Source organism: Balaenoptera musculus, chromosome 6 (genome assembly GCF_009873245.2).
Source record: "Balaenoptera musculus isolate JJ_BM4_2016_0621 chromosome 6, mBalMus1.pri.v3, whole genome shotgun sequence".
Lineage (NCBI taxonomy): Eukaryota > Metazoa > Chordata > Mammalia > Artiodactyla > Balaenopteridae > Balaenoptera > Balaenoptera musculus.
Window position 1 is genome coordinate 46,806,101 of NC_045790.1, and position 27,155 is coordinate 46,833,255.

General features: G+C 37.5%; 1 protein-coding gene across 4 annotated transcripts in view; it reads left to right on the forward strand.

Annotated features, from left to right (window-relative positions):
* The window catches only part of MLLT3 (MLLT3 super elongation complex subunit), a 251,615-nt gene that overhangs the window by 216,185 nt on the left and 8,275 nt on the right, over positions 1–27,155 (forward strand). For 2 of the 4 annotated variants that reach the window (XM_036856557.1, XM_036856558.1), the window contains exons 6-10: positions 16,686–16,755; positions 18,539–18,668; positions 21,312–21,411; positions 22,620–22,694; positions 27,003–27,074. In XM_036856557.1, coding sequence (XP_036712452.1) covers positions 16,686–16,755; positions 18,539–18,668; positions 21,312–21,411; positions 22,620–22,694; positions 27,003–27,074 — 447 coding nt within the window. The remainder of the gene's footprint in view (positions 1–16,685; positions 16,756–18,538; positions 18,669–21,311; positions 21,412–22,619; positions 22,695–27,002; positions 27,075–27,155) is intronic. The other 2 variants (XM_036856559.1, XM_036856560.1) reach the window with 1 other exon arrangement.

Sequence of the window (27,155 nt, forward strand, 5' to 3'; positions counted from 1 at the left end):
CACTCATTTGTGTATTTCCTTCAAGATTGGAAATATTATGGAACAGAATGGTTTATCTATCAGAATATCCTCTTTAGAGAAACCAACCGAAAGACAGTGGCATTTTTCCTGGGCTTTCATCCTTCTTATATCTTTTCCTGGCCCCTTCCCTTTCAAGTAACACCGCCATCACACAAAGTTTAGGGTCAGTTTATGACAAAGTGATTACTTAGACTATAAATACCTTTGTAGAATTCCCAACATCAGGAATTCTTACTGGTATTTGAGTGAGAAAAAAGTTTTGTGAGATATTTTAGTATTTTTAGGGTGTATATGTTCATCATAACTTAGAAATTTTATTTAGTACCTTTATTTATGTTTGGTTTTGTTAATAAGTCAAAGTCAAATCTAGAGGTAACTTTTTACTTGCCGGATGAGTTTTTAGTTGATTGTGAGATGTAAAAAACAAGGGAGAGGAAAAGACCAGATATTCTGGATCACCACACAATAGTATCCCTGAACTTCAAAAGCCCCACCCAGGAGGGTGCAGCTGGGGAGTGGTATATTTTCTGTACTCTTGGTAAGCTAAATTTGGTTTGGCAGAGAATTTTTAGCAGTAGATAAGGCTCTGTGAGTAAAACTTTGCAGTTTTAGCCAAAGAAAACAGACTGTAGATTTGATGACTCTATTTGATTTATTAGTGCCATATGCAGGGCCTTTTGATCTTCAGGATTCAGTAAACCAAGGAATTGATATTTATCAGAACTCCATCACAGGGGAAGAAATCTTAATTTGCCTGTAGTGTTGATACTAATATAATTATCCAACACCTGCATCCTATTGATGATAATTGTGTTAGGTTACATTTTAATGATAGGTACAGATGAACATTAAAAACAAGTCTTTGGAGAGCATTAACATTGGAAATAATCTTATTTCTCAAATACCTCAAATTTGCTTACTTGAGTATATAACAAAACCTCTTATGAGGAGTGCAGGAAGTTCATGTAGTGATTGTGGTTTTAAAGAAAAAAGGGAAATAACTTGACATTGATGATACCACATGAGCAGATGTCCTATAATAAAGGCTACTTGCAATCTTAATTTGTCAGACAACATAAAGGAGATTCAATTAACTTTGAGGTTTCACCCCACTTCTGAATTCCTTTCTAATACTTTTATAAAGTAGCAAAAACCACAGGACAAATATTTCTGCCATTAAACCATCAGAATCCATCTGTTTTTGTCTTTTTACTACTAAGACAAGTTACCATATGACAGAAGTGTATATGTCTAGGAAATTGAGATGAAATATCAAGAACATATCATGGTATTTGTATTTTCTTTAAATGGATCTTTTTATTGAGACTCTTGGAGCCCCACATTTTTGTATAGGAGGAAAAGCTTCTGGGTCTCAATGAGTGGGATGCCCTAAATGAGTTTCACTTTATTTTTTCTGTGAATTCTTAATTATTACTTGACCAGTGAGCTACTTGACCAGTAGTTATTACTTTCCTGTAGATGATTTATGTTTAGATTAAGTATCATGTTTTAATTCTCATCTTTCTTAGGCTGTTTGTATAGACGTCCTTTCTAGGATGTCTTATACACCAGGCATTGAATGAGGCATTTTATCAGCTCCCTGCTCCAAGAGAAGTTTGAGGGAAAATAGATTTTGGATCAGTTGAAGGAGGTTGCCTTATTTCTTGAAGTGTCAAATATATTTCAGGGAAGACTATCATAGGGGTAGAAGGTGGGCAAGCCAAATGGACTCAGACGTGACTTTTCTCATATCAGACTTTCATGGTTCTTCTTGATGATAGTAGTAGCTAAATAATAGTCATCATTTATTCCATGCTCTGTCCTAAACACTTTGCTTGCATTATCTACATTCTCATACTAACTATATGAACTAGTACTATTATTAATTCCATTTCCCCACTTTAGAGATGGAGAAGCTGAGACCTGGAGAGAGAATATGACTTGGCTTAGGTCACACAGCAAAAAAAGTGGTAGAATCAGAATTCAAACCAGGTCTGACGTTTCCAGAACCAGAGCCCCAAGTCATTTTATTATTCCACTCTTTCACCTACACCCTCATATTAATCTTGAGTTTTCAAAGTATTTGACGTTAGAGCTAAGTGCAAAATCGTTTACCATTTTTTGTAACCTGTCCTTCTATCACAGAGCATTTGGCTATTTGCATCTCATTTGCTAACACATCTTAATATGTATGAATCTCAATATATGTGCATATATACAACACGTATGATATAAACATATATATATATATATATATATACACAACACTACAGTGTTATAGGTGTAGTTCATAGCTGTCTCCAAATAGTGCCGTGTGTGTGTGTGTGTTATTTACTGGAAAATGTTACTAGTGCCCCAGTAAGGAATAGGAGCTTAAAGTTCATGTTTGGTATCTCTACCTTTTAACTCTACCACTCTTTATTTGCACAAGCAAATGTGATCCTCTGTAGTGACTTTGCCCTGTTTACAGACTAGGAGTGTGTGCTATTACTGATAGGATAGTCAGGGCTTACAGTTAAAATACTCCTAAGACAAATAGATCCTGGAACCTTCACATGGCCATTTCTTTATAAAAGAAATATGTACTTCATAAAACTCTGCAGGTTACATAGAGCAGGGAGTTTACTCAACTGACTTAAGTTGATAAGTCAGACTTAACTTTAGAGAAATGTCCTGGAAAACTAAAGCAATGTGATTCAAGATCCGGGTATACTAGGAGAGACAGTTAAGTGTTTGACATCTGATCTCTCTAGCAGAATGTATGCTTACCACACATACGGTCATATCAGATGGAAGAAGCTAGTTTCTAAAACAGTTCGGGGTGGATGTTTGCTTCTGATTAGCCTGTGTGTATGTGTTGGACGAGTGAGCAATTGGGAAGTCATGACCATGTGTTTGCTGTCATTTAAACTGCCAATCTAATCCAAATATACATGTGGGTGCCTAAGGAGACTTCTTTCTTTTCAAGAGGATCATTCTTAACAGCTCTCAACTCCTTGCTGACACACGTGAACTTTGGGGCACTTCTGTTTTCCTGAGGGCTACTCTGTTTCCTTTTAAAAGAGGTGAGGATGATTTCTTTGCTTGCTGTATTTCTGATTTTTAAAGGCCAGCTGTATGTAAAGTTTATTTATTGTGAGCAGTAACTTCATAGGAAAGATAGCTTCTAGGATGTTCTACAAGGTAATGAAAGGGAGGGTGAGGGGATGAGGGTGGTGAGATGAGTAAAAGAACTACAGGGTTTCGATTTATAGAAGAATTCAGTTTTAGATCACAAATTTGCAGGTAGCCTGCTATAATCTAATTAAGAAGAATTAGAGAAAATGTTTATAAAATAGGAGGTATGATTTTATAATACCTCACTTTATAATGGAGCCCTGATGTGATTTAAGGTAGGAAGAAAAAAAAGATACCCTTCTCCTCTGACTTTGAAGCATTTACACATATTTTATCTACCCAGGAATTATTAAAACACATATTAAAGGAATTGAAGTTTTTTCTATTCATGATTATTATATTGTAGACTTTTATTTTCTTAGAGAAGCTAAGGATTAGACATAAATATCTTACTAATCTGAAATGAATCTTTTCATTTAGAAAAGAATAATACTATTCTTCCATTTTTTTCATAATTATATAGCTTATCGTATTTTACAAAGCCATACACCCAAAATGTTTTTCTTTCCCCATTCACATATTTTTAGATGTAAAAGCAAACAGTGTACTGTTTTTAACTTATGAAAAAATAACAGGACACCCCTTGTCGTCTAACTGCTAGAGTATTTGATACAAATTAGCTATCATTTAATTGCACGTTAAAATGTTGTTTCCTTAATACTGTTTTGATAATCCTAGAGAAACTGACTTTTCTTAAAATTTATGAGTGTATAAATTCTTACACAAGTACATGTATTTAATTTTTAATTTCTTTAACAGTCATACTGTATGACGGTTTGAATGGAATTAGGCTTACAGATTAATATATGTGACAAATATAAACCAAGAGAAGTAGTAACAAAATTTAAAGAACATAGCATTTGTTCAGAGTTAGGCAAATTTTCCTAGAGAAATATGAGAGTTACATACTTTTATATTTGGAATGTCAGAAAGCATGCACATTTATTGGCAGAAATAAATTTTCCTGGAACCATATTCAAGGAGAATTTACCATATGGGTATCTATAAATTAAATGCAGTTACTTGATGTCCAAATAGTTAATGTTATATATAAATGGGCAAAGTAATTTCATGTAAATACTAAATTCAGTAAGTTAACATTGTTTTTCTGATGTGGTAGAACACATTGTTTTTATCCAGACATGGAGATACCTAAAGGCTTAAGAAACTTTTTTTTAAAACAACATTTCCTTTTTTAAATGTTTTCATTCCAGCATAATTTCACAGAAAACAGAAGCTGATCATAATAATCCCTTTCATTTCAGGAAGAGTCGTATTTAGTAAATTCTATTGTAGAACAGTAAGTGGAGCTTTAGTGCTCCTGCAAAGCTAGTTTCTCCCTCTCCCTTCTCCGCTCCCCACCCCACCTCATTGCTTAGCACACACTCAAGGAATTGTGCAATTTGCTCAGTTCATCCAGAAGTTTATGAGAGTAATAATATCAATATTTCTAGTTTTATTTCAGAGTTTTAGTTTATAAGAAAACACTATTTTCCAGAGTAATTTGACTTCCAAGCTTCCAGCAGCCAGCTGGTAAAAAGGACGTGATCTATTACACATTTCACATTGTTCATAAGATAAAAACCCATCTCTTAGGAGATGTTTTAAGTCAAATGCAATTAAGTGGAAAGAAGAGTCTGTGTTTTCTACTTGCTTTTCAGCACTTGGTTCTTTTAAGTAGAGCAGACAAAAAGGTAGTAAGTAGCCTTTACTAGATAGGAAGAAATTTGAATGCCATATTGTGAACTAAATGTGCCGAAGTTTTACAATATAATATATATCTTTGAAACATTCATGCATGCTTGTGTACACTAAGGTTTGTGGAATTTGTAGCTGTATAAATACTGTATGTATATAAGGTTTGTAGCTTTTCCTGAATAATGATTCTATGAGTAGGAAATGCTCTTGTTTCATGAAGATTAAAAACAAGTTTAGGTCTTTAAATCATCCTTGAGGTATTGAAATTGAATGAGCTTCTGAGGATCAATTCACAAACGGTTCTAAACCATGCTCTAAGAATGCTGTAAATCACTTGTGCTGTTGATCTAATTGAACAGTGTGGATCTGAACCCTCATTAACTTGTCTGTAAGGAAGAGAAAATTGAGGAGAGCAAGGAAGAGGCCGGGAGAAGACCTTTAGCCGGTACTGTCCTGAGCTGCCATTGTCGAAGGACATCCTTTGAGCTAATTTCAGTCCCATAAAAAAAAAAAAATCTATTTAGTGATTAGTAATCAGTGGATGAGAGCAGAAAGCCCAAGTGAATAAAGGCCATAAATACTGAAGTCCTTGGGATAACAGCCTGTAAAACTGTCAGAAAGCATTGCTTAAGTGACAAAAGATAGCCCAAAGTAACAACAAGTGTTAGCTCACTAGGCAATACTCCATATTCATGGACAGAAGACATAATTTAGTTTTCTTCAAAAATGGAGGTTCTCCCTTGAATCCAATACCTGCCTCACTTTATTTACTTGTTTTGGATGGTGTCTATTTGCTTTTAATTTATGGTCGACTGCATTTGCTAGTAGGAATCACGATGCCTGTTTAAAGATAGCTGTGTTTCCAAAAGTAGAACTATGATTGCTGAAACTTCTGTTTAGATCCATCAAGATCTACTTACTTGCTAAGAATGTTTAGCCTAACTAGAGTGAGTGGGTGAGTACATGTGTGTGTATTTTTAAAAGGCAGATGGTTAGGAATTAGATGCTGACAAGTGCCTTTCTCTTGTTTTTAAATTGAAGTCTAAAGTTTACAATTCTTCAATATTTCTCCCTGAGGGAAGAATAAATTAAGTAAATAAAAACAGAAGAATGTAAGGCTATATTATAAACTCTTTTGTTATTACCACACAATATTGAGATGACAAATGGTTAAAGTCTTACTTGCCAGTACTTTAGGTTTGTTTTCAGAGTTAGAGACAATTCAAGATGATGGAATCAAAGGTCTTTATTTGAAACTCCTATTGTTCTAACTATGATGATGATTTCATGGCATTTGCATTACAGTGTTAGCAATCAAAATGATATGTTTTACCGTTTTTACAGTATAACCCTCAAATCCCAAATGTGTGTTTAGAGATGTGCATGTCTTCAGTGTATTTCAAGTGTTGTGCTTTTTCAAGTTAGAGAATTTTTATCAATGTACCGGCGTTTGCTTTTCAGCATTCCGGCTGTGAGAACTAGAGGTGTCATTCACTTGAAGGGAGCAGATGTTAAAGGTTCTTGCCCCTGCCTCCCTAATGGCAAACAAACACCCTTGAAGAAGAGAAATGTTCTATTACCCAAATAGGCATCTTTCTGATGGTGAGAAAAGGCGGTAAAAGGCAGTAAATCTGCCTTCTCATTATGAAGTGCAACAATAGATTGATTTATGAAGAAAAGCAACTGTTAGGCTTATATAAGATGTGTGCATGGAAATGTAGGTTCCTTCAGAGCCTTATAAGCAGTAACATTCCTCCTATTCTTGACAAGAATCTAATATTACTAATAGGGAATGTGTTGATTCTAAATACCACGTTTTTTAAGGGGGTACATTGAGAACAAAAAATTCACCTCCTAATGTTTTCACATGAGAACAGTCTCTTAAATGTGCTGTGTTTTTACTATTTTAGTTTATTTTCATTAAGATAGAAGGGAATTTTTAAAAATAGTTTTATTTTTATAAACGTTTTGTTAGTACTTAACATTTTAATAGAAGTGAATGCAAGTATAACATATTTAGATGTTAGACTGTTTATAAACTTTTCAGTTTCACTTAATAAATTGTGTAACTTAAATTGTGTAATTTTCAGCACACACTGTAAAATGAGAGTTTCAAGTAGAGCCGCAATGAAGATGATTTCAAATTTCAGGGGAGAAGGAGGTTATGTAAAGTATTTTTTGTTGGGCTATTATTTTAAGAAAATGTATGTGCACTTTATCTTTTAAATAAGTTTGTGTTACCTCTTATTTGTTAAGGAACTCAAAGTATTTTCGTTTAACTTAAAAATTAAAATTTTAAGCTCTAAAGTCAATTTTGAGCATAAAGTACAAAAATCTGGACAGTCCCTGAGTAAATTGTAATGATGCTGCCTTATATGTTTAGTGCATGTCACTCCGGGATTTGAAATCTATGTCATATAATTAAGATTTGAGCAGGTAAATTACAGAATTAAAACTGATAATTATCTATAGACTTTTAACTCATTTGTTTTAGCAAACATGTATCTCCAATATATGTATATTTCCAAATTATACATACAGTAATAGCCATATTAACATGTTATGTACAAGAAAGCATATACAAAAATTTGAAAATTTAAAAGGAAAAGACAGAAAATAAACATGAGTAAAGGTTCTATTTTCTTTCACCACTATGGATTACCTTACACACATCTTTGTGAACATATATGTGCATATCCACACCCAAGGAACTTTGAGGCCCTCTCACCCAGAAGAAAGGGCTCCAGTATGTTACCTGAAAAATGCACTGTTATTCTAATTAGGAAGATACAAGGCTTGTAAAGAAACAGTCCTTGCAACTATTAACAATCTTTGTTGTCTAGACTGATCATGAGAAGTGTTGCATTTTTAACCTGATGATGATTGGTTAGTTTTACATGTATTTTTATTTATTTATTTATTTATTTTTGGCTGTGTTGGGTCTTCGTCTCTGTGCGCAGGCTTTCTCTAGTTGTGGCGAGTGGGGGCCACTCTTCATCGCGGTGCACGGGCTTCTCATTGTCGTGGCTTCTCTTGTTGTGGAGCACAGGCTCTACACGTGCAGGCTCAGTAGTTGTGGCTCACAGGCTCAGTTGCTCCGCGGCATGTGGGATCTTCCCAGACCAGGGCTCGAACCCGTGTCCTCTGCATTGGCAGGCAGATTCTTAACCACTGCGCCACCAGGGAAGCCCAGATTGGTTAGTTTTAAATCAATACTTTTTTCCCAGTGGGTTTTGGTTATTTCGGAAGTCCAAGTACCATGGAAATAAGGGTTTAGCGAATAAAATGAACTCTTGATGCTGCTGCTGTGGTAGTAAATCTAAGCTTCACATTTAATGGGGAAAATTCTCTAAGAGAGTCGAAAGATTAAAATTAATAAAACTTCTTGACATTTGTGTAAGTCTATAAAGATTCTATTGGTGTCAGTCAAATACTCTATGACCATTTTTAAGTAAGCCATTTTTAAAAAGGTCTAAAATTAATAAGGAAATGCAGTTAAATATCTTGTTAAGATCTCTTTACATGTATCTGTGTTTTATTTCATTTCAATTAATTGCCATGTTTATGATACTCTGAATTTATTCTGTTTAATTTACTTTAATATTTAAAATTTTATAATCCCAAACTGAGAGTTATAACCACATATAACGTACTTTTAGGACTTTGTTCAATTCAACACTGCCCTTATATAGAGAGAGAATCCACTAATACTTTTTCATTATTTCAAGTGTCTTGTGAGCTACACAGGTGGGTTATTTCACAAGTAACTGAATAGTAGTTCTGACAACAGTTAAGGGATCTTATTGTTAACTGATGAGCAGTGGTGTTTTGATGTTCATTGGTCAGCTTCAGCAGCAGTTAATTATGGGGCGGTTCTATCAGGAAACTCTTTTTCTTCCTATTTCTCTTTTGTGAGGCATTACAGCTCTAAACCCTCTCACTTGTAACTTTTTTCTTCCTCTGCCCTCAAAACACACAAAAGAGAAAAAGAGACCAGTTAAAAGATAAGTCTCTAACATTACAACCAAGTGGTATATTTAATGGCCAGTTGTGAAACTCAACTTCTGTGTGCACAGTCTTTGCTCAAGGAATAGTAACATGCTTATAGGTGGTACAACTGTAAATGGTCTGTTTCCAGATGATTTCTCATTCCTAAAGCTCTTAACAAGTGAGCGATTTTCAGAACACATCTGGCACATGCACCATCTTGCAGCAACTGGATTTTTTTTGAAAGATCACATGTTCTGGCCACAATAGTCAGTAGCAGCCTTCAAAGTACAACTGGTGATGAGAGATAAAAGACTTGAGGCTCCTCTGTTTAAAAGAGAGGAAGCTAAAAGAAAATTATAGCCATCCCTAAGTGTGGAAAAGGGTCTTATGGAAAGATTTATAGACCCTTGTTCCCCAAGGCCATTTCGTTTCCTAATGGGATTTTGTGTTCTCAGACAGGGAGTACAAAATGATGACAGCATTTAATAATAATAGTGAAGATGACGATAATAACGAAGAAAGCAAATGCAATTGTAAAAACAGAGGCACCTCACTAGAAAGCCAATTATCTTGGCACCCAGGATAATTTTGTCCGTAAATTGAAAATATAACAGAAATAAAGATCTTTCCTCTTTTGCTAACCAGTGGGGAGGGTAAGTCTTAGGATCTTGCTCTGTTACAGGCAAATGATGGGTATAACAATAGCTTTTGATAATACAAGGGCCCAAGAGACTAAATACAATTATAATGTAACATCAGGTTCACTCAAGTTGTCACAATACTTACAAATGGAGAGGATTTGCCAAAGAGAGATGTGGTTTCTTCCCGTGTAGTCATAGACCTGAGTAATTAGCAATAATGGTTCCAGCTTCCTATTCCAGTGTCCTTTCTCCAATTAAACCTTGTTTTCAAAGAAAGAGTTGTTGACAGGTTACTTAAAGCATTAATTCTGTTTTGTTTTTCTGTTTTTTTTGTTTTTACCCCTGGAGTTTATGGGAATTGTATAGAAGGGTTGGGAAAAGAGAGTAGATCACCCTTGAAGGCAAATAAAATAAATGATTGTAGTGTGTTGCCTGATGTGCTTGCTGGTCCTCTTGATCACTGCCAATGTCCAGAGGATCAGGAAAATTCAGAGGAGAAACTTACTTGCTTTTTTTTAAAAAAACAAAACTTACTGTACTAGAGAGGCAAGTAGCCAAAATACATTGTAGTATTGATTCGACAAATGTTAGAAGCAGTTGATACAGACACATTCAGACCCAGGGATGAAGCGTTTTGTCTTACCACTGGTTTGCTTTGGGTGCTGATCACAAGATGTCCCTTAGACAGAAGAATATTCAGTTTCACAGTGACATAGAAAACTTTGTTCCCTGACACTAGTGTTATAAAAGGGTGTTAGTGTGTTCAGGACCCTGCTTTAAATTGATAGCACTTTTTCAAGGTCAATAGGTGTAGTAGAACGAGCACTGGATTAGAAGTCACAAAACTTGGTTGTAATCCACCTATTGGGCTGGCCAAAATGTTCGTTCGGGTTTTTCTGTACCATCTCACCGGTCACTTAATAAATATTACCCACTGGCCACTTAATTTTATTTTGCTTCAGTTTCATCATCAGTAAAATGGAGATTAAAAAATGTGTTCTATTTTAGTCAGCTCTGGCTGCCATAACAAGGTACCATAGACTGGGTAGTTTAAGTAACAGGAATTTATTTATATATTTATTTATGGACGCTGGGAAATCCAAAATCAAGGTGCTGGCTGATTTGGTTTCCCTGTGAGGGTTCTTTTTTTTGGCTTGCAGCTGGCCACCTTCTCACTGTGTCTTCACATGGGAGGGGTGAAGGAGAAAGCAAGTTCTCTGGTGTCTTGTCTAAATAAGCGCTCTAATCCCTTCATGAGAACCCCACCCTCATGACCTCATCTAAACCTGATTACTCCCAAAGACTGCATCTCTAAATACCATCACATGGGGGTTAGGACTTCAATATACGATTTCTTGGGGTGGGGGCACGTGTAGTCCATAGTACTTCCTTGCCTTTCTCATGGCAGAACATACGAAATAAAGACTATGATAGAGCTACACAAAGATACATTAAGAGGTTAGAGTTATTGACTGATTTTTCCAATCTTATTCTCATATACCTTTCTATATAATAAGGTTTTGTTCTTTTAGCATGTTTATTTTGAGTTATTAATGTAAAACCAAATGAAAATAAAAGTTCTCTTGTTTCTAGCCTTTTGACAATTCTCTTGCGTTGACCTTGTTAAATTTAAGTGTTATTTTATAACTTTTAATACTTATTTCCTTGCTTAACTTCGACCTTACCTTTAATTGACATAGCTATCACAATATATTAACAGAAATTGGTAAGAGTGTGTTCATAGGATGAAGAACATTTTACACAATTGTATGGACGGATGTTATAGGTCATTTTTCTTTAAAATCAAATGTATATTTGAAAGTTGAGTTGGATTATCTTCAGTTTCTTAGAGTAGAGAAACTAAATGATGTAGTCTCTCTTTTTTTTTTCTTATAAATTCATTTATTTATTTATCCATTCCTGGCTGTGATGGGTCTTCGCTGCTGCACATGGGCCCTCCCCAGCCACGGCGAGCGGGGCCCACTCCTCGCTGCAGCACGCGGGCCTCCCATTGCGGTGGCCTCTCCCGCTGCAGAGCACGGGCTCCAGGCGTGCGGGCTCCAGGCATGCAGGCAGTTGTGGCACACCGGCTCAGCAGTTGTGGCTCGTGGGCTTAGTTGCTCGAGCAGCATGTGGGATCCTCCCGGACCAGGGATTGAACCCGTGTGCCCTGCATTGGCAGGCGGACTCCCATCCACTGCGCCACCAGGGAAGTCCAAGGTAGTCTCTTTCTTTCAGTTTTGTTGAGATATAATTGACATATAACATTGTATTAGTTTAAGGTATATAACATAATGATACATGTATGTATTGTGAAATGATTGCTACATTAATTTAGTTAATATCCATCATGAATGAGTTAGTCTTTTAAAAGTGTATGACATTTGTATTTTCTTCTTTGATTAGTACTCATCCTTGACACAGTCTTTCTGAATATTTGTGCAAAGAAAAGATGATCTTTATCACAGGGTATGTGTTTTCATTTTCTAAACAAAATAGAAATTTGTGAAAAAAGGTAGCAATGTGTCTAAAATAATTTAACTAGTTACACCATATTCTCTTCCTTTCTCCTGAAGAAAGGTATATATAATTCTCCCCCCTTTTCTTTATATTTATTGTTTTAAAGATCAAGTTGAAGTTTTGTTCATAAATATAGTTGCCCATTAGAAAAGATGGAAATTCTGCCTTCTGATTACCTAAGGAGGAAGTCTGCTCCCAGTTTAAGGAACAATGGCAGATTTTATAAGTCCTGTCATGTGACCTGCCTTGACAGGTGTTCTTGTTTGAAGCACTTAACTTCTAGGAGTTGTAAACATGCAGTTTTTCTTATTTGTCTTGGACAAAAATAATCCTCTGTAGAAAATCCATTACAAAATGATTTTGCATAGCCATTTAATGTTGAAGATTGCATTGCAAATCTTGGTAGGCCCATTGTTTTGGTAGTAAAGATATATCTTATTTTAGGCAGTAGAGGAGTTTGTGATCTATTGTAAATAATAGGAACAACTAAGAATTGATTAGCTGCCATTGTAACAGCAGTGGGCTAGGAGTTTTTACTTTATTATATCAACTTAACATTATCGCTTCTACGTGAGGTTCAGTGCCCTCACTCTGAGGAAACTAATGCTTAAGCGTTCTTCCCAAAAACATATATTAGTGAGCAATAGATTTGAGGTTCTTAAGCCTATAGTTTTGTCACTGTGGAGCACACCATTTAAAGAAACTTCATGTCTAGTGTGTGATTACTCAGTAAATCAGCTAAACATGTGCTTAGGGCATCAGCAAAAAGAAGCTAAACATTTTTTTTAGTGAGGAGAATTTTGATATTCAAAAACAAGTCTTAAATTAAGGGAAAATTCAGAACCTCATTGGAATTCCCTGCACTTAGTTTTTGGCATACCTAGGGAGGGAAAAGGAAGATACCATAATCTCTTCAATCCTTAGGGCCTATGCAAATCTTAATCTAGCCCTGTTTATGGTGAATATTTTTTGTAAAGCACACAACCTTACCTAGTTTATATAGTCATCCTTGACTTGTATATTTGGGGGGTAAATCTGATTTTTTTTTTTTTTTTTTTAAATACGAACTTAAAGTGAGCTGCAGCTCTGTTTTGTTGGACTTGATAAAATCTAGGGCTGTGTCAGCCTCATCTAGTAGCAGAGTGGCTTTTTGAGCAGTTACCATCTAGTTGAATTTTGTCCTGGTCAGCTTAGGTTAGTTTAAGGTCCATCCACCAAAACACAATTGTACATGCTTCATCAATGTTTTTATTTACTGGTAACCATGTTCTGTCAGGGTGCTTTCTTGCCAAATACTTGGAAGAGTACGCAGGGATACTACCTCTGGATAGAGCAGTAAGTTTCTATTTTTTCTCATGATGCAAACTCTTACGCTTTCTTAAAATTAAGGTTCTTTCAAAAACCTGTTTTTTGCCTGTATAAAAAGAGAAGTGATCAACTTAATATCAGTGGTTTTCATTAATATCATTTGTTGAACTTTTAGAATATAAACATGCCTGGCATCCCTACCCCACCCCACCAAACATTGAATCAGAATCTCCTCATGTGTCGAATCCACCCAGCTGGTTCTGATGAATGTTCACAGCTATGAATCTCTGAGCCTTTGGTCAGCGGTTCTCAAAAGTCTGGTTGACTCTCAGAACAGCATCAGCATCACCTAGGAACTTGTAAGAAATCCGGGTTCTCATCACTATCCCAGGCTTAGAGAATCAGAAACCCTGGGAGGGTCTGCATTTTAACAAGTCTTCCAGTTGATTCTCTAATGCTCAAGAAAGTATGGGAATCACTCCTTTCAGTCATCTCAGAGGTCTCCTCAGCTCTCAAATTCTACAAGTCCTTGTCCTGATTGCAAAAAGCTTCCTGGACATTGGAATGTTCTGCCCATCATTCAACAGTTTATCCTCCTCCATCCACTTCTGTTGCTTTCAACTTTCCATTTTAATATTCTCATTGAATGAATGTGTCTTCTACTGTAAGCCTGCTCGAATGTTTGGTGGAAGAGTCAGGGTGTTAATGATAAACATTGCATAGAAAGCCTTTTTCTCCTGTTGTATTGCATTTTTTTTACTGTTTGCCAGTTTCCTGATGGTTAGCAACTGCGGCATTATTAACCTTGTTTATGGTTAAGAAACTAAAAGAAGGCTGCCACCAGATTTGGTTCGGGCATTGGCATGATGCTTGAGACAGATGGGTCACATTTAGCATGGGGTAGTTGGAGAGATGGCCACCGTCCTCTTGATCCTAATTAATGTCACTCTCAGCAAATAGCTCTGGCAGAACAGCTCCTTTAAGTCCAGTGCGACGCGTACTGACCAGGCAGGATGGGGGTTAGAGCTCTCTCCGCTCGCTATAAGGAAACCTCTTTTTTTGGCTCCCAAATGGTTTCCAGAGCTATCAAAATAATACCATTTGCAGACACTTTTCATGGCTGAAAAGAGCAACTTCGAGAGGAAAAGGGAGTGCTCTGTGGACCACGGGAGAAATGTTTTGCAGCTGGGCATTGCACGTCGCTGCTGACTGCGTGCCCTTTCAGTTGTGTGACTCACCATAGTGACTGGACAGTGGAAAAGCCACTTGACAGAAATGAAGGGTACCTCCCACAGGCCTCTGTCCTTGTCCACCAGCTCTCCTTTGTGGGCCGCAAACAGCAGTGTGTAGGACATTGTACTGCAAATCTCAAGGCAATCTTGCAGTGGTGATGGGTTGGGGGGCCGCCTGCTGCTCATTAGAGATCCCGTCTGGCTCTTTTCCTGCAGGGTGAGTGGTAGATTACTGACACCTGTTTTCCCATCCAGCCTGGGGATGTGAAGTGTGCATTAGGAATGCCTGAAAGTGCTTCCTTGTGTCTGAGTCTGTGGAGCTTGGTGTTGCTTGGAGAGGGGGGAGTAGTGGGTTCAGTGCTGAGAGGGGAGATGAAAAAACCAGGGGTGAGAAACTGTAATACGAGCTGAACTGAGATTCTCATCCTCATGGAGTGGCTTCTGATTGTGCTGTTTGTTTGTCCTCCACGTGGCCGTGATAAACGTAGTCACCCACTGAGCAAAGTAGAAAGATGTTTCCTGTCCATGAGAAGACCTCAGATGTTTCTCAGATAATGTGAGTATGGGGACTTTCCTGGTGGCGCAGTGGTTAAGAATCCGCCTGCCAATGCAGGGGACATGGGTTCGAGCCCTGGTCCAGGAAGATCCCACATTCCACGGAGCAACTAAGCCCGTGCATCACAACTACTGAGCCTGCGCTCTAGAGCCCGTGAGCCACAACTACTGAGCCCATGTGCCACAACTACTGAAGCCCATGCACCTAGAGCCCATGCTCCACAACAAGAGAAGCCACCGCAATGAGAAGCCCGTGCACTGCAACAAAGAGTAACCCCCACTGGCTGCAACTAGAGAAAGCCCGGGCACAGCAATGAAGACCCAACGCAGCCAGAAATAAATTAATTAATTAAGAAAAACAAAACATGAGTATGTAGTTGAAACTATGAGCACATTAGAAATGGAATAGAAATGGTCCACTCTTTCAACCAAATTTATCAACATTAAGTTATTTTAAACTAAATTGGGCCTTAAATATGTAAGATTCAAGTGTGTGGATGGCATGATCAATTTCTCTGCACAGTTCTGTCCATGTGTTTTCTCTTCCCATCTTTACCTACTATAGTCTCATAAAAACTGGCAGATGGTGGACCAGAGGGCCTAATGTGCCGCCAGTCACAGATAAGAGAGCGCCTGCTGTATGCAATGCATGTTGCTGAGTACAAGGGAATAACAAGCAGCACAAGACAAATGCCCCAATCCTTGCTTTTTCAAGTGCTCGCAGGCTGCTAGAAAGAAAAGACATACACATCGGAGGTAGAATGATACTGCTGCATATCTTCAAAGCAAACAGATTATCCATATTTTCAGTGGGTTTGGGGAAGGACGAGAACTCTGAGTTGATAGGTCAAGGAGGATGTGGAAATTTATTCTGGGTACTGAAGGGTGAAGGGAATGCATTGAGAGTAAGAGAGTGGGGTGTGTATATGATGCTCTTTCCCTGCATCAATGTGCTGTGGAATTAAAGGGTGTTTTTTTTATTTTTGTTTTTTGTTTTTTTAAGTAGTGGGAACATTTTCCCCTGACTCATTTGTGGGACTTGGCCAGGTCTCCTATTTGTGAACTGGATGAATGGGGTTAGAGTTGGGTCATGGCCTTGGACCAGAGTGAAATTAACTGGCTCATAATGTGATTGAACTAATGACCTTGGCCTCATTACCACTATGTTTTAACCAGTTGAGTCAATCAAACATTGCAGAAAGGGTAATCAAGGTATCTTTCAGAAAGAGATCCGGATAGCAGTAAACATAGGAGTGGAATCAAAGCCAGGTTCTTGCCTCCTATAACACCCAGGTGTTTCCCTCTTTATCCCTGAGTTTTTATACTTGTTTCTGCACCTAATAAAAATATGATGGGCAAAATGAAAAGGACACTGACTCTCCTGTGTTAGTGTTTTTGACATAAGGCAATTTATAGCCATTTTTCTTACACAGTGTCAGACTGTTTCTGTGGGGTAGAATATGTTTGAGCAACAAGAGTGGTTTTAATTTTAGACGTGTAGTGTCCTGTACATTTATTGATGATAACTTTTTCTTCTTTCAAGTCTGAACAACCCAGTCCTGCCAGCTCCAGCTCCAGCTCCAGCTCCACACCGTCCCAGACCAGGCAACAAGGTATCCACATCTCCTGGGCCAACTAGGAGACATTTTTCTCATATAACATCTTAATGAGTTGATTTATGGCCTATTTTCTACTGTTTTATTATTTGAATGATAACTTGGCTTTTATGCAGTTGTATTTATTTCCCGTAGGAATGCAGTTGAGTATTGTTCTGTTGTATGAGGCTGACCTTTAGAAATCGCCCTTTTTCCAGTCCTTGCCATCAGAGTCCCATTTTACAAAGGGATTATAGACACGGCCCATTCCAGGGAGTTCCCAAAGGAAATACAATAGCAGAAGCTGGACTTGAGAGACTTTGACAGAGAGAAATAGGTTTTTAGTCTCCCTCCTGGACATCTTTCATTTTATTATTTTTCTACAGATTAGTAGACCTTTTTCTGTGGTGAGTGTTAATTTGCTGTCTTTAAAATATATTTTCTTCTACTCAACTCAAAATAAAGAAATTTAATAAAAAAATTTAAACTGGAACATTAAATATATGTTCCACTTTTTCATGTGTGGAAACTCTTCAAATGTGGGCTCCTTTTTTCTGTTTGTTTGGTTGGTTTTTTTTAACATGAAAAGTGAGATAGTGTCAAGAAATAATTTGTTTCTGAGCATCATGTCACACATTGCCTTTTTCATTGACCACGTTGCATTCCTGATGGCCTTGTATGTTTTGAAAAGGATTAAATTGTTGTGTGTGTTCAGGCTAAGGCTAAGCTTCCAGGAAAAAATAAGACACTGTTCATTTTGGGTGTTCAGAGTTTTTGTTCCACTGACTTCCAAAGATAAAGGCCCATTATAAAAGCAGAGAAATTTGGGTTTTGCAGAATGTGAGATTACAGAGAGTCAATACTTATTTTAGAAGTGAGTTAATGATAGCTCAGATAGTCCTATCACAGATTAGACTTTAGGAATTGGCTAATCCAGAATGAAAGTGCCTCTCTCACTTTCTTGATTGCCTTTACAATCTCTTCTGTTAAGATTAGAAATATCTATTTTGTTTTCATCACATTTAGAGTAGTATGGTGAAAATAAGCCACGCTATGCATTTTTTTCTGTTTTTTTTTTTTTTCAATTCTAGAATAATCTGAATTGATTTTTCTCTCCCATCTAATACTGGACACTCTTTTGAATATTCTGGGCACCTGATTTATTACATGGTCTTATTTATGTAAATACATGCCAGTATTTTGCCAGGAATTTCTTAAAAAGTAAAATAAAATTGGCTACACAAAATTGTTGCAACAAGACCTTGTGTCCAAGATCAATATAAAATCAGAGATAGGACATTATACCATGGAATTGAAATACTTTATAATCTGAACTTGACTGAAATGCTTGCTTGACCTGAAATTGACCTTGAAATAAAAGGAACAGCTAAACCTTAATAGATCAAAAACTACCACACAAAGGCTGCATTGCTAAGAACAAGTTACAACCATGGTGATTTATTAGTCTCAACTTTTCAATACACGGATTAACCTAACAAAACATTCAATTTACTAACAGATCTTTCTTTTTAGGTGTGATTTTTCTTAGGGAAGAAAAATGCATAGAAAAAAATCCCTAGGAAATAGAGATTTTCTAAAGAACATTTTCGGGCATCTGTTATGAAAGCAATAGTGTTTTGGCAGAGGTTGCATTCCAGAAACTACCAAATTTGTCATGTAAATTGTATAAATATATATGATAGTGGTAATTTTTAACCAGTGCTCTGTGCTGGTGAGCATTCCTCTGTGTCTGATGTGGCTAAGTGTGTTTGATTGCCTGTGGTTCGTGGTCATTACTCAGGTCCTTTAAGGTCTATAATGAAAGATCTGCATTCCGATGACAATGAGGAGGAATCAGATGAGGCAGAGGATAATGACAATGACTCCGAAATGGAGAGACCTGTAAATAGAGGAGGCAGCCGAAGTCGCAGGTGAGTGTCTTGGAAGGAATGAGGTTCCCTGTAATGGAATCACACCTTTTCACTCCGCCTAATAGTATAACCACAGCCAAAGTGTGAAACACCAAAAACAATGGCAGTAATGGTCACATGCAAAAGTGTGAAACGCCAAAAACAATAGCAGTAAGTGGTCACATTCGTTTTTTAAGTTGCAGCACCTTGGCATGCTTACGCAACTTCTCCAGGGAACTATTTATTCTTTTTTCTCAGAAAGGAGAGGCTTTTCCTCCATAAATTTTATAGGAAAGAAGTCCTAGTAGAAGTCTTTGCTCTTCAAAGTAAATGCCAAGGTGACAGGACTGGCTGCTGAAATTAACTTTGCTTTCATTTGAAGAATTTGTGTAGATCCATTGCTGTAGGTAGCTCAGAATCTGAGGAAATGTGTTTGCTGTTTGTAGTTAGAAATGCATAATTGGCTTCAATGAATTATGTGTGTGACCTAATTAAAACCAGGATCACCTGTGTGTTTTCCAGAAAATAAATTCCTTTTAAGTGTGCTGACAGTTAGGTTCCTTAAGTAGCTTTAATGCGGTGAGACATAATTCTACATTATAAGATGGTAATTCATGTCACTTATAATTAATAGTCAACTTGAAATTGCCTTGATGATTTTATTTCTTTATCATGAGAAAAACAAATGGGCATGCTTACTTTAATGGGTTTTGAGTAGAAAAAGTATGAATCTATTTGAACTTAAAAATTACATTTATAATATATTGCGTTAAATTTTTTCCCATTATCTATTACCCTAAAATTCCTATAAAGAATGCGATCTTAACCCATACTGGACAGACCATATGTTTGCTAATTGGTAATTCCTTCGTGTCCTTTGAGAAGAGGCTCCTTAGAGTATATGCCCTATCCAGTCTCTCAGCGATTCTTCCTTATGGCCGTACTCAATATCTCTTTCTCCGCCTTGTCTCCCAAACTCACCCATCTGTATTCCTTTTAAATAGGAGAAAATGAGGAACCTTACGGCTTTGGCCTTATAATGTTTCCCTTTAGAAGTCTTTAATCTGACAAGAAGGAAACTGATAGGGCAAAAAAAACCTAAAAATGGACTGAAACTTGTAGGTGAGGAGCATCTTTATAACAACCAACATCCTGACCACTGGCTGCTCTTACATGTAGCTGGTGAAAAATGCATGACGCTTAGACATTTATTTAGACACTTTCCCAAGTTATTGTTACATAGAAGATCTCGATATTCTGTGATGAGCTGTGGCCTGCCCCCTTCCTGCCCCGTCCCCTGAATCAATACGGGTCAGATGGTACACGTTTGTGAGTTGGCCGATGTGATGCACAGTTGTTGGAAAGGCTTTTCTCCCCTCCTGACATGTGCTGTAGCACAGTCCCCGCCAGCATAACATTTGATCTTCATTGCACTTGTGAAGTCTCAACTGTTTAATCAGTTTAAATACTCAGCCACTTCAGTCAAGAAGCATTTTAAAGCAGTGCTTCAACTGAACACTTCATTAATGCAATTTAGTTAAGAAAAACAAGTTCCATCAGTTTTTGCTAAAAGGATGTCCCAGTGTATCCTTTTCATTTCCTGTCTTGTATCTTGTCTCTCTGAATATATTATGGAGCTGGCATGTGATTGCCTATTTAGAGCAAAAGAAAAACTATCCTGATTTCTGAAGCATCTTCTGTTTCTGAGAAGAATATTATATTGGGTTACTGTATAACCAAGGAGAGGGAGCAAACACTGAAGGACATTTCTAAAAGAGGGCATACATTCAACAGAGCAGAATAAAGAAATATCTCCTATTCTGGCTAAAAGAAAATTCCGTTTTGTTCTGAAAGGGAAAAAATTGGGGAGGAGGTGATATTTTTATTATCTTTCATTGTTGAAAGATATTGTATTTTTCTAAAGCAGTTATCCCAAACACACTGTCTCTTCATGTTGCTGTGGTGTATTTCCAATGAATTGTTGTATCAGAACTAGGGTCAGCTTTGCATCATTACACTATGGAAATGATTGGTGATGGGTCTATCATATTGGGCTTCACACATCCCATCTTCAGATGTCACCCTGAGCTGTCAGTCCTGCAGGGCTGTGGTCCGCATTCTTCTTAGCAGTTATTTCCACTCCTGCAGCCTGTATTTTAGCCATATTTGTAAAAATTTCACCTGTAGCAAATAGGCTGGGGGAAAGGAGAAAAAGGTAGTAACCTGTGAACTGTCTAATTTTGCTAACCTGCAAGCTTGGGTGACCTGCTTATGATAGTAGGTGGATGGAGCTGGAACAGGGAGATGAATGAATAAATGAAGCCAGTAAGATATACTGGCTGGGCACCAGCTTCAGGTCCCATTGCTTGGGTTTGAATCCTAGAACCTCCACTCTTACCTCTGTGACGCTAGGTAAGTGACCTAGTCTTTCTAGGTCTCAGTTTCCTCATCTGTGAAATGGGGATTAGTAAATGAGAAGTAGTGGGTAAAACACTTAACCCTATTCCAGATACAAAGTAAAACACCAATACATGGTAGTGGTTATATGAGTTAAGACAAGTTCACAGTGACTAGTGTTTGGATTCCTTACTCTCTGCCCTTAATTCTTTGGATATTTCAGGAACTGTCTGTAATGAGGCATATGACTTCTCTGTTTCTTTTCAGAGTTAGCTTAAGTGATGGCAGCGATAGTGAAAGCAGTTCTGCTTCCTCACCCCTACATCACGAACCACCACCACCCTTATTAAAAACCAACAACAACCAGGTAAGTTGCTGGGTTTGCACTTCTCAAGATTCTGCAGAACTAGAGGTTGATCATTTTTACTAAGCATGCAACACTTTTCACCCCTTGAGTTTTAAACAAAGTCCCCCTTGATAGCAAATAAGTGGGAATCTACAGCCTTAGGAATAAACACATAGTTAGGGTAAAAGAACTTCTGTTGTCATGAAAAGTATGTTCCATTGGATGGGTTAATTAATTAGATGCAGGACTGGATGGTGACAAAAAGTGTTGCCCATTTACTCCTGATTTCTGTATATTTTCCCCCTCAGTTGTAAGTATGCTGTTAAGTGAATAAGAAAGAATATGACTTTTGGAGCTAATATAAAGCCTGGTTCTTTGTTTTACTAATTTACAGTAATTTATTGGTGGGAAAATAACTTTTAACTTATCCTCAGTTTCCTCATTTGTAAATGGGGATATTAATATCTACCTTGCTGGTTACTGGGAGGATGACAAAAAATATATGTAAAGGGCATGAGGCATTGTTCATACCTTCTTGGCAAACAGTTGATGATAGATGGTTATTATTATAGGTGCCCTGCCTCTGTGTGCTCATCCAGGAAAAAGGATTATCACTTGGGATTGTAAGGAATAGTTTATAAAATACACAGTAAACAGTGGTCATTATCATTGCTGTTATAAATCAAGGTAAAGGAAAGCTTATGAATTTGATGATCAACTCAGAATATAGTTATTTGGATAAGGTCTAGGCAGAACTTCGAAAGCTGTGATGAAGAGCTTTTGTTAAACAAATGATTATTTTAAATACTTGCTAAAATAAACTATTTTCAAGTATTGTAAAACCGTCATTATGTGTTGAATTGATACTCTATTACCGTGTTATTCTTATTTCTTTGTTTAGACAGATTCCACATGACCTCTACAGTAATTGCTTAATTCAAGTTACTGTATGAATGTTAACTTGAAAATAAAGGAAATGTGGTTTTGTAAAATTATTCTGTTTCACAGGTGTCCTACCTGTGATTTTAAATAGACTTGCCCTTGAATTTGTGATCTCTGTTTGATGGGGAAACTGATTTTATAGCTGAAGCCTTTTTCATTTTAAATTTTGTGTAAAGCATAAGCAAAAATCTCTCAAAATTTAAAATTCCTCATTTATAAAGTTTTATCTACAACTTAAAGCCTCCATTATTAAGTAGAAATAATATCAGTGTTCTTTACCTCACCAGTTACAGTTCAACTGCAATTTCTCTGTGACTGCAGGCCCAACCTCATCATCCATTACAGACTGGCCATTCAAGGAGGTGTGCATTCTTCTTCCTTATCCTAACTCCCCGAAGTCCATGTGTTTCCCCACCTCCAGTGCCAGCCATGCCCATGGCCCAGCCAGCTTTCACCTCCAGTGTGGCTCCAAGTCAGGCGTTTCGGGGGAAAGTAAGGACAATGGGCATAACCGTTACTGCCACTCAGTTGAGAAGAGCCCTGGGCTGGCTAACTAGATTACTTGGGTTTCTTATATTTATAAGTGTGTGCTTCAGTACGAGCCAGCAAAAGAATAGCATTCAGACCTCGAATATATTTTTATATCCAGTTTAAACCTATATAGGCCTAATTTCTGCTTCCAGTGGGTGGTATGTTAAAATTAGGGTACTTCCTGGGCAGTGGCAGTGCCAGGAGTGAAGAGCGTTAGGGTGTGCTTTTGTACCCCACAGTAGTCTCCTTCAGCATATTTTCCAGTCAGAGTTAAGACTGTGCTTGCTAAATAAATGCAGCTCCAACAAGCCCCCACCTTGCCCTGAAGACGGAACTGCCCCTAATCCCTTCCTGACGGGCAGTCTTGAGCTGGCCCTGGTTTCAGGGAAAGGTTTAGAGTCTTTGTCAGACTTTTTTTTATTAACCTGTCTAGCAGAATGAAAACAAAAACAAAGGGTATCATCTATCTAGAAAGGGTAAAAATTACTTCATCCAATTAAATAGCATACCACTAGTTCCTTGGCATATGTTTATTTGACAGATGTAGCTTCACACATGTGAATCATCAATCTGTCAGGAGTACTCAGTTATATGTCATTTTCTCCATACACCTATAAGCATAATAAGGAGGTCCATATGCTTTGACTTTTAACTAGTTTAGGGTAGGAAATAAATGTACCACAGGGTGCTTTCCTCTTTGGACCTATGTCTTAGGACTGGAGTGTGCTTTTTAGTCGTGTGTGTGTGTGTGTGTGTGTGTGTGTGTGTGTGTGTGTGAGATAGTGATGATGATGATGATCTGAAATTTCACATAAAATAGATGAAAACATACTGGGAAGGTCAAACTCTGACATGAGAAGACTCTTGAGTTTTCTTCTTCCATATCCCTTGGCTGTTCTCTGTCTGTAGGTTGATAATGGTCTCTCAAGTTTCTGTAAATTATCAGACAAAGCTGTGTTTTCCTTACCTTTTCTCAATCTTCTAGGGACTAGGGAAGAGAGAAAGTGCTAATTGAGTCAAACATTTTCTAACTCTTGGAAAAAAGTGAGCAGAGAGTGAGCCACATGTCAACAAAGCAAGTAATTAACCTGAGTATTGTTAGGAGCTACTAGTGATCATTAACATGAAAGACCCATCAGTAGAGAACCCATCTGCTGAATAATTGAGTTGTCAGTCCTCACAAAGGAATACAGAAAAATAATAATCTTGAAATTTTGATTCTCAAGCCATATCCTCAGATTAAGGAGAGAAGTGCAACTCATCACAGTTCTATTTTCAGAGACTACCACGTGCATAAATGGTGCATCTCAGCAGTCTGGGTGGCTTTTTCTTCCCATACAGCTTAATAGGGAATAATAGTGCTGTGCCATTTTAACCAAAGTTGTTTTTTTTTTTTTTTTTTTTTACTTCAAACCTTGTTATGTGAATTTCAAACAAAATCAAAATTCCAGATCCTTTTTGGCTGAAAGTGTAGAAGGGAGGGAGGTGAGGGGGCCTTAAAGGAAGGAAGCGATCCATGGGACCTGAGTTACTATTCAGAATATCATAAATCACCTATCAGCCTGCAAGCCATGTTGAATGAAATAAAAGAGTCTATCCAGTTAAACTGGTTTGAAATCAGCCCGTGGAAGACAAGGTGCCGTACTTTTCTATTCTGGAGTCGTTTCCTTAAAGATAAGAAATGAAAAAAAAAAAAAAAAAAAAAGAAATGATCATAAATAAAACAATTGTCTTCAGCATGGCTCGGCTCTCAGAATGAGGTTTTGACAAAGCTGTTTATTTTGGAGCAGGGAGAGATCAAAGCAGGAAGATTAACTGAGCCCTCTCTGGGCAGCCACTCAGTAACTCGAGGCGGATCACTGACACCCGGGGCTTTTGTTCCTGCCACTGCAGCTTCAGAAGAAAGAAACTAGGATTTCAATGTATTTGGGCCTTCTGTGCTGTAGCACTCACGGAATGTGTAGGGTGGGACTTCAGCGCCCTGAATGTTCTGTCTATTTTCTGCTTTGAAGAGAAGGTGGTGGAACTCTCCCAACCTAGTTAACAGCTCTATATGGCAAATAGAGAGTTCTCAGTCACTTGGCCCCCAGAGGGCAATGACTTGGGGCCTGGAATGGAGGGGGGCATTCTGGGGTGGGATATGATGGGAACAAAATTCCGTTTTCTAATGCACAAGGCAGGCAGCCACTGTTTTTCCCTCTTGCCTGAAATCGCAGCAGATCTGCTCTGCTTGGGCCCAGCCCCAGATCTGAGTTGGTGAGGAGTGCCATCTACTGACCTACTTACTCCTAGGTCTCAGCGCCGGTGTTCCCTTGAGGTCTCATTTTCAACAATAGAGAAGGAAATTCTGAATGTAGTGGGGTGTTTGGTTTCCTTTACAGTGAAGCATGTTAAAAACTATTGCTTTGCCTCTGCGATTAAGTAATTTCCTTGTGTTGCCAGAAGTATTGTATTTGAAGTTAGCCTGGTCACATTGGTCTTCTGGTTATCTTAATGTTAAAAATGAGGAAATAAAGGCTATTCTCAGGCAAGATTCTGTTAGGAGCTCACTTCTTACTTACACATTTTCCTAAATTCAAAGGAATATGTACCTTTAGAGAAGTATTTGGTCTTTTCTAGAATGTCATCCTCAATAGGTAAAATGTTTATTAGTAGTAGAAAATTTTATAGCTGAATGGGAACCTGGATGTTATCTTGTTCATCTCTCTCATTTTATCTCATTTTTTGAGGTTCAAAAATGATGAATGATGGGACTGGTACCTGAACTTGGGTTTCTGAGCCCAATCAATGCTCTTTCTACAAATTAAATTACAAAATAAATGTGGACTCATTTTAAAAATCTTCTTTGTGTTTTGGAAGATGGTAGACCTTTGAACAGAACTGGAGAGTGGTGTGTGTGTGTGTGTGTGTGTGTGTGTGTGTGTTGTTAAAGCACAAATGGATGAAAAGAAGAGCAGTAGGAATGTGAGACTTCTTAAATATCTCCTTTATTTTGCATTTTCTTCCTTAATATTAGCTTCAGGTTATAATAACTCACTTGGTAATGAGGATATAATGAAAAAGACAAATTACTTTGCTTTTTATGTTTATATACATTTGTAAACACTCATCAATAATTTCAGTGGTTCTCAACCATTTTAAGCAAGGGCCATTTAAAAATATTTCCCTCATAATTCTCAATTTTGAAAATTCTAATAAATCAACTGTATTTATTAAGTAATAATTTGTTTCTCCTTTTTATTAATTAGAAACGTAGCTCCCAACAGTCTGAACAGTATGCAAAACTGCTCTTCGTAACCTAAGCTACCATTGGGTCAGATAAAAGGAAAGGCACTTGATATTTATCATGGGTAAACACATCATTTCTTGAAATACAGAAAATAGTCCTAGCTCTTTATTTCTTGAGTGGGAGGATCCCAAGTTGGGAGCAACCAGTGTAACCAATGGCTACCTTCATTTCCAAAGCTGCCTCAGTTTAGTGGATACGAGTGAGTACTTTTTAGAATCTGAAAGTCAGGTGCTAAAAAGGGTATTTGAGTGTTTGTCTTATCATCCTTAGTGTACCGAGCGCTGGTAGTCATGCTGAAACAACAGAATGAATAAGGAAAATATTCTTGCCAGAGGGGACTGTAGTCCGCTACAACTCAGCTGCTGTACATATGTTTGAGAGTGTTGTCACAAAAGAGAAGCAGCCTTGGAAGCTTAGATCAATTTCCTTATCTTCACCTTTTTTTTTTTAAGTTCTGTTGCCCTGACTCAGCATTTCAGATATACGTAATTTATTTTCCCAGAGAAAGTTAAGATTAGAGGAGAAGAAAGAAAATGTATGGAGGAGAAATGCTCTTTGGAAAGTGATGTTATTATATGACATTTCATTCTTTTTTTAACATCTTTATTGGAATATAATTGCTTTACAATGGTGTGTTAGTTTCTGCTTTAGAACGAAGTGAATCAGCTATACATATACATATATCCCCATATCCCCTCCCTCTTACGTCTCGCTCCCACCCTCCCTATCCCACCCCTCTAGGTGGTCACAAAGCACTGTGACATTTCATTCTTAAGTCCCTTCATTTAGGTGGCTGGTTAGCTAAGAAGTGCTAGAAATCAAATTTAACTATGTTCTCTTTGATCCCTAGATTCTTGAAGTGAAAAGTCCAATAAAGCAAAGCAAATCAGATAAGCAAATAAAGAATGGTGAATGTGACAAGGTAGGTGTCCAGTCCATTACTGTGAGTGCTCCAGCACTGACCCTCTTCTGTTTCTTTGTGTTTCCCTTGATCATCCTTGCT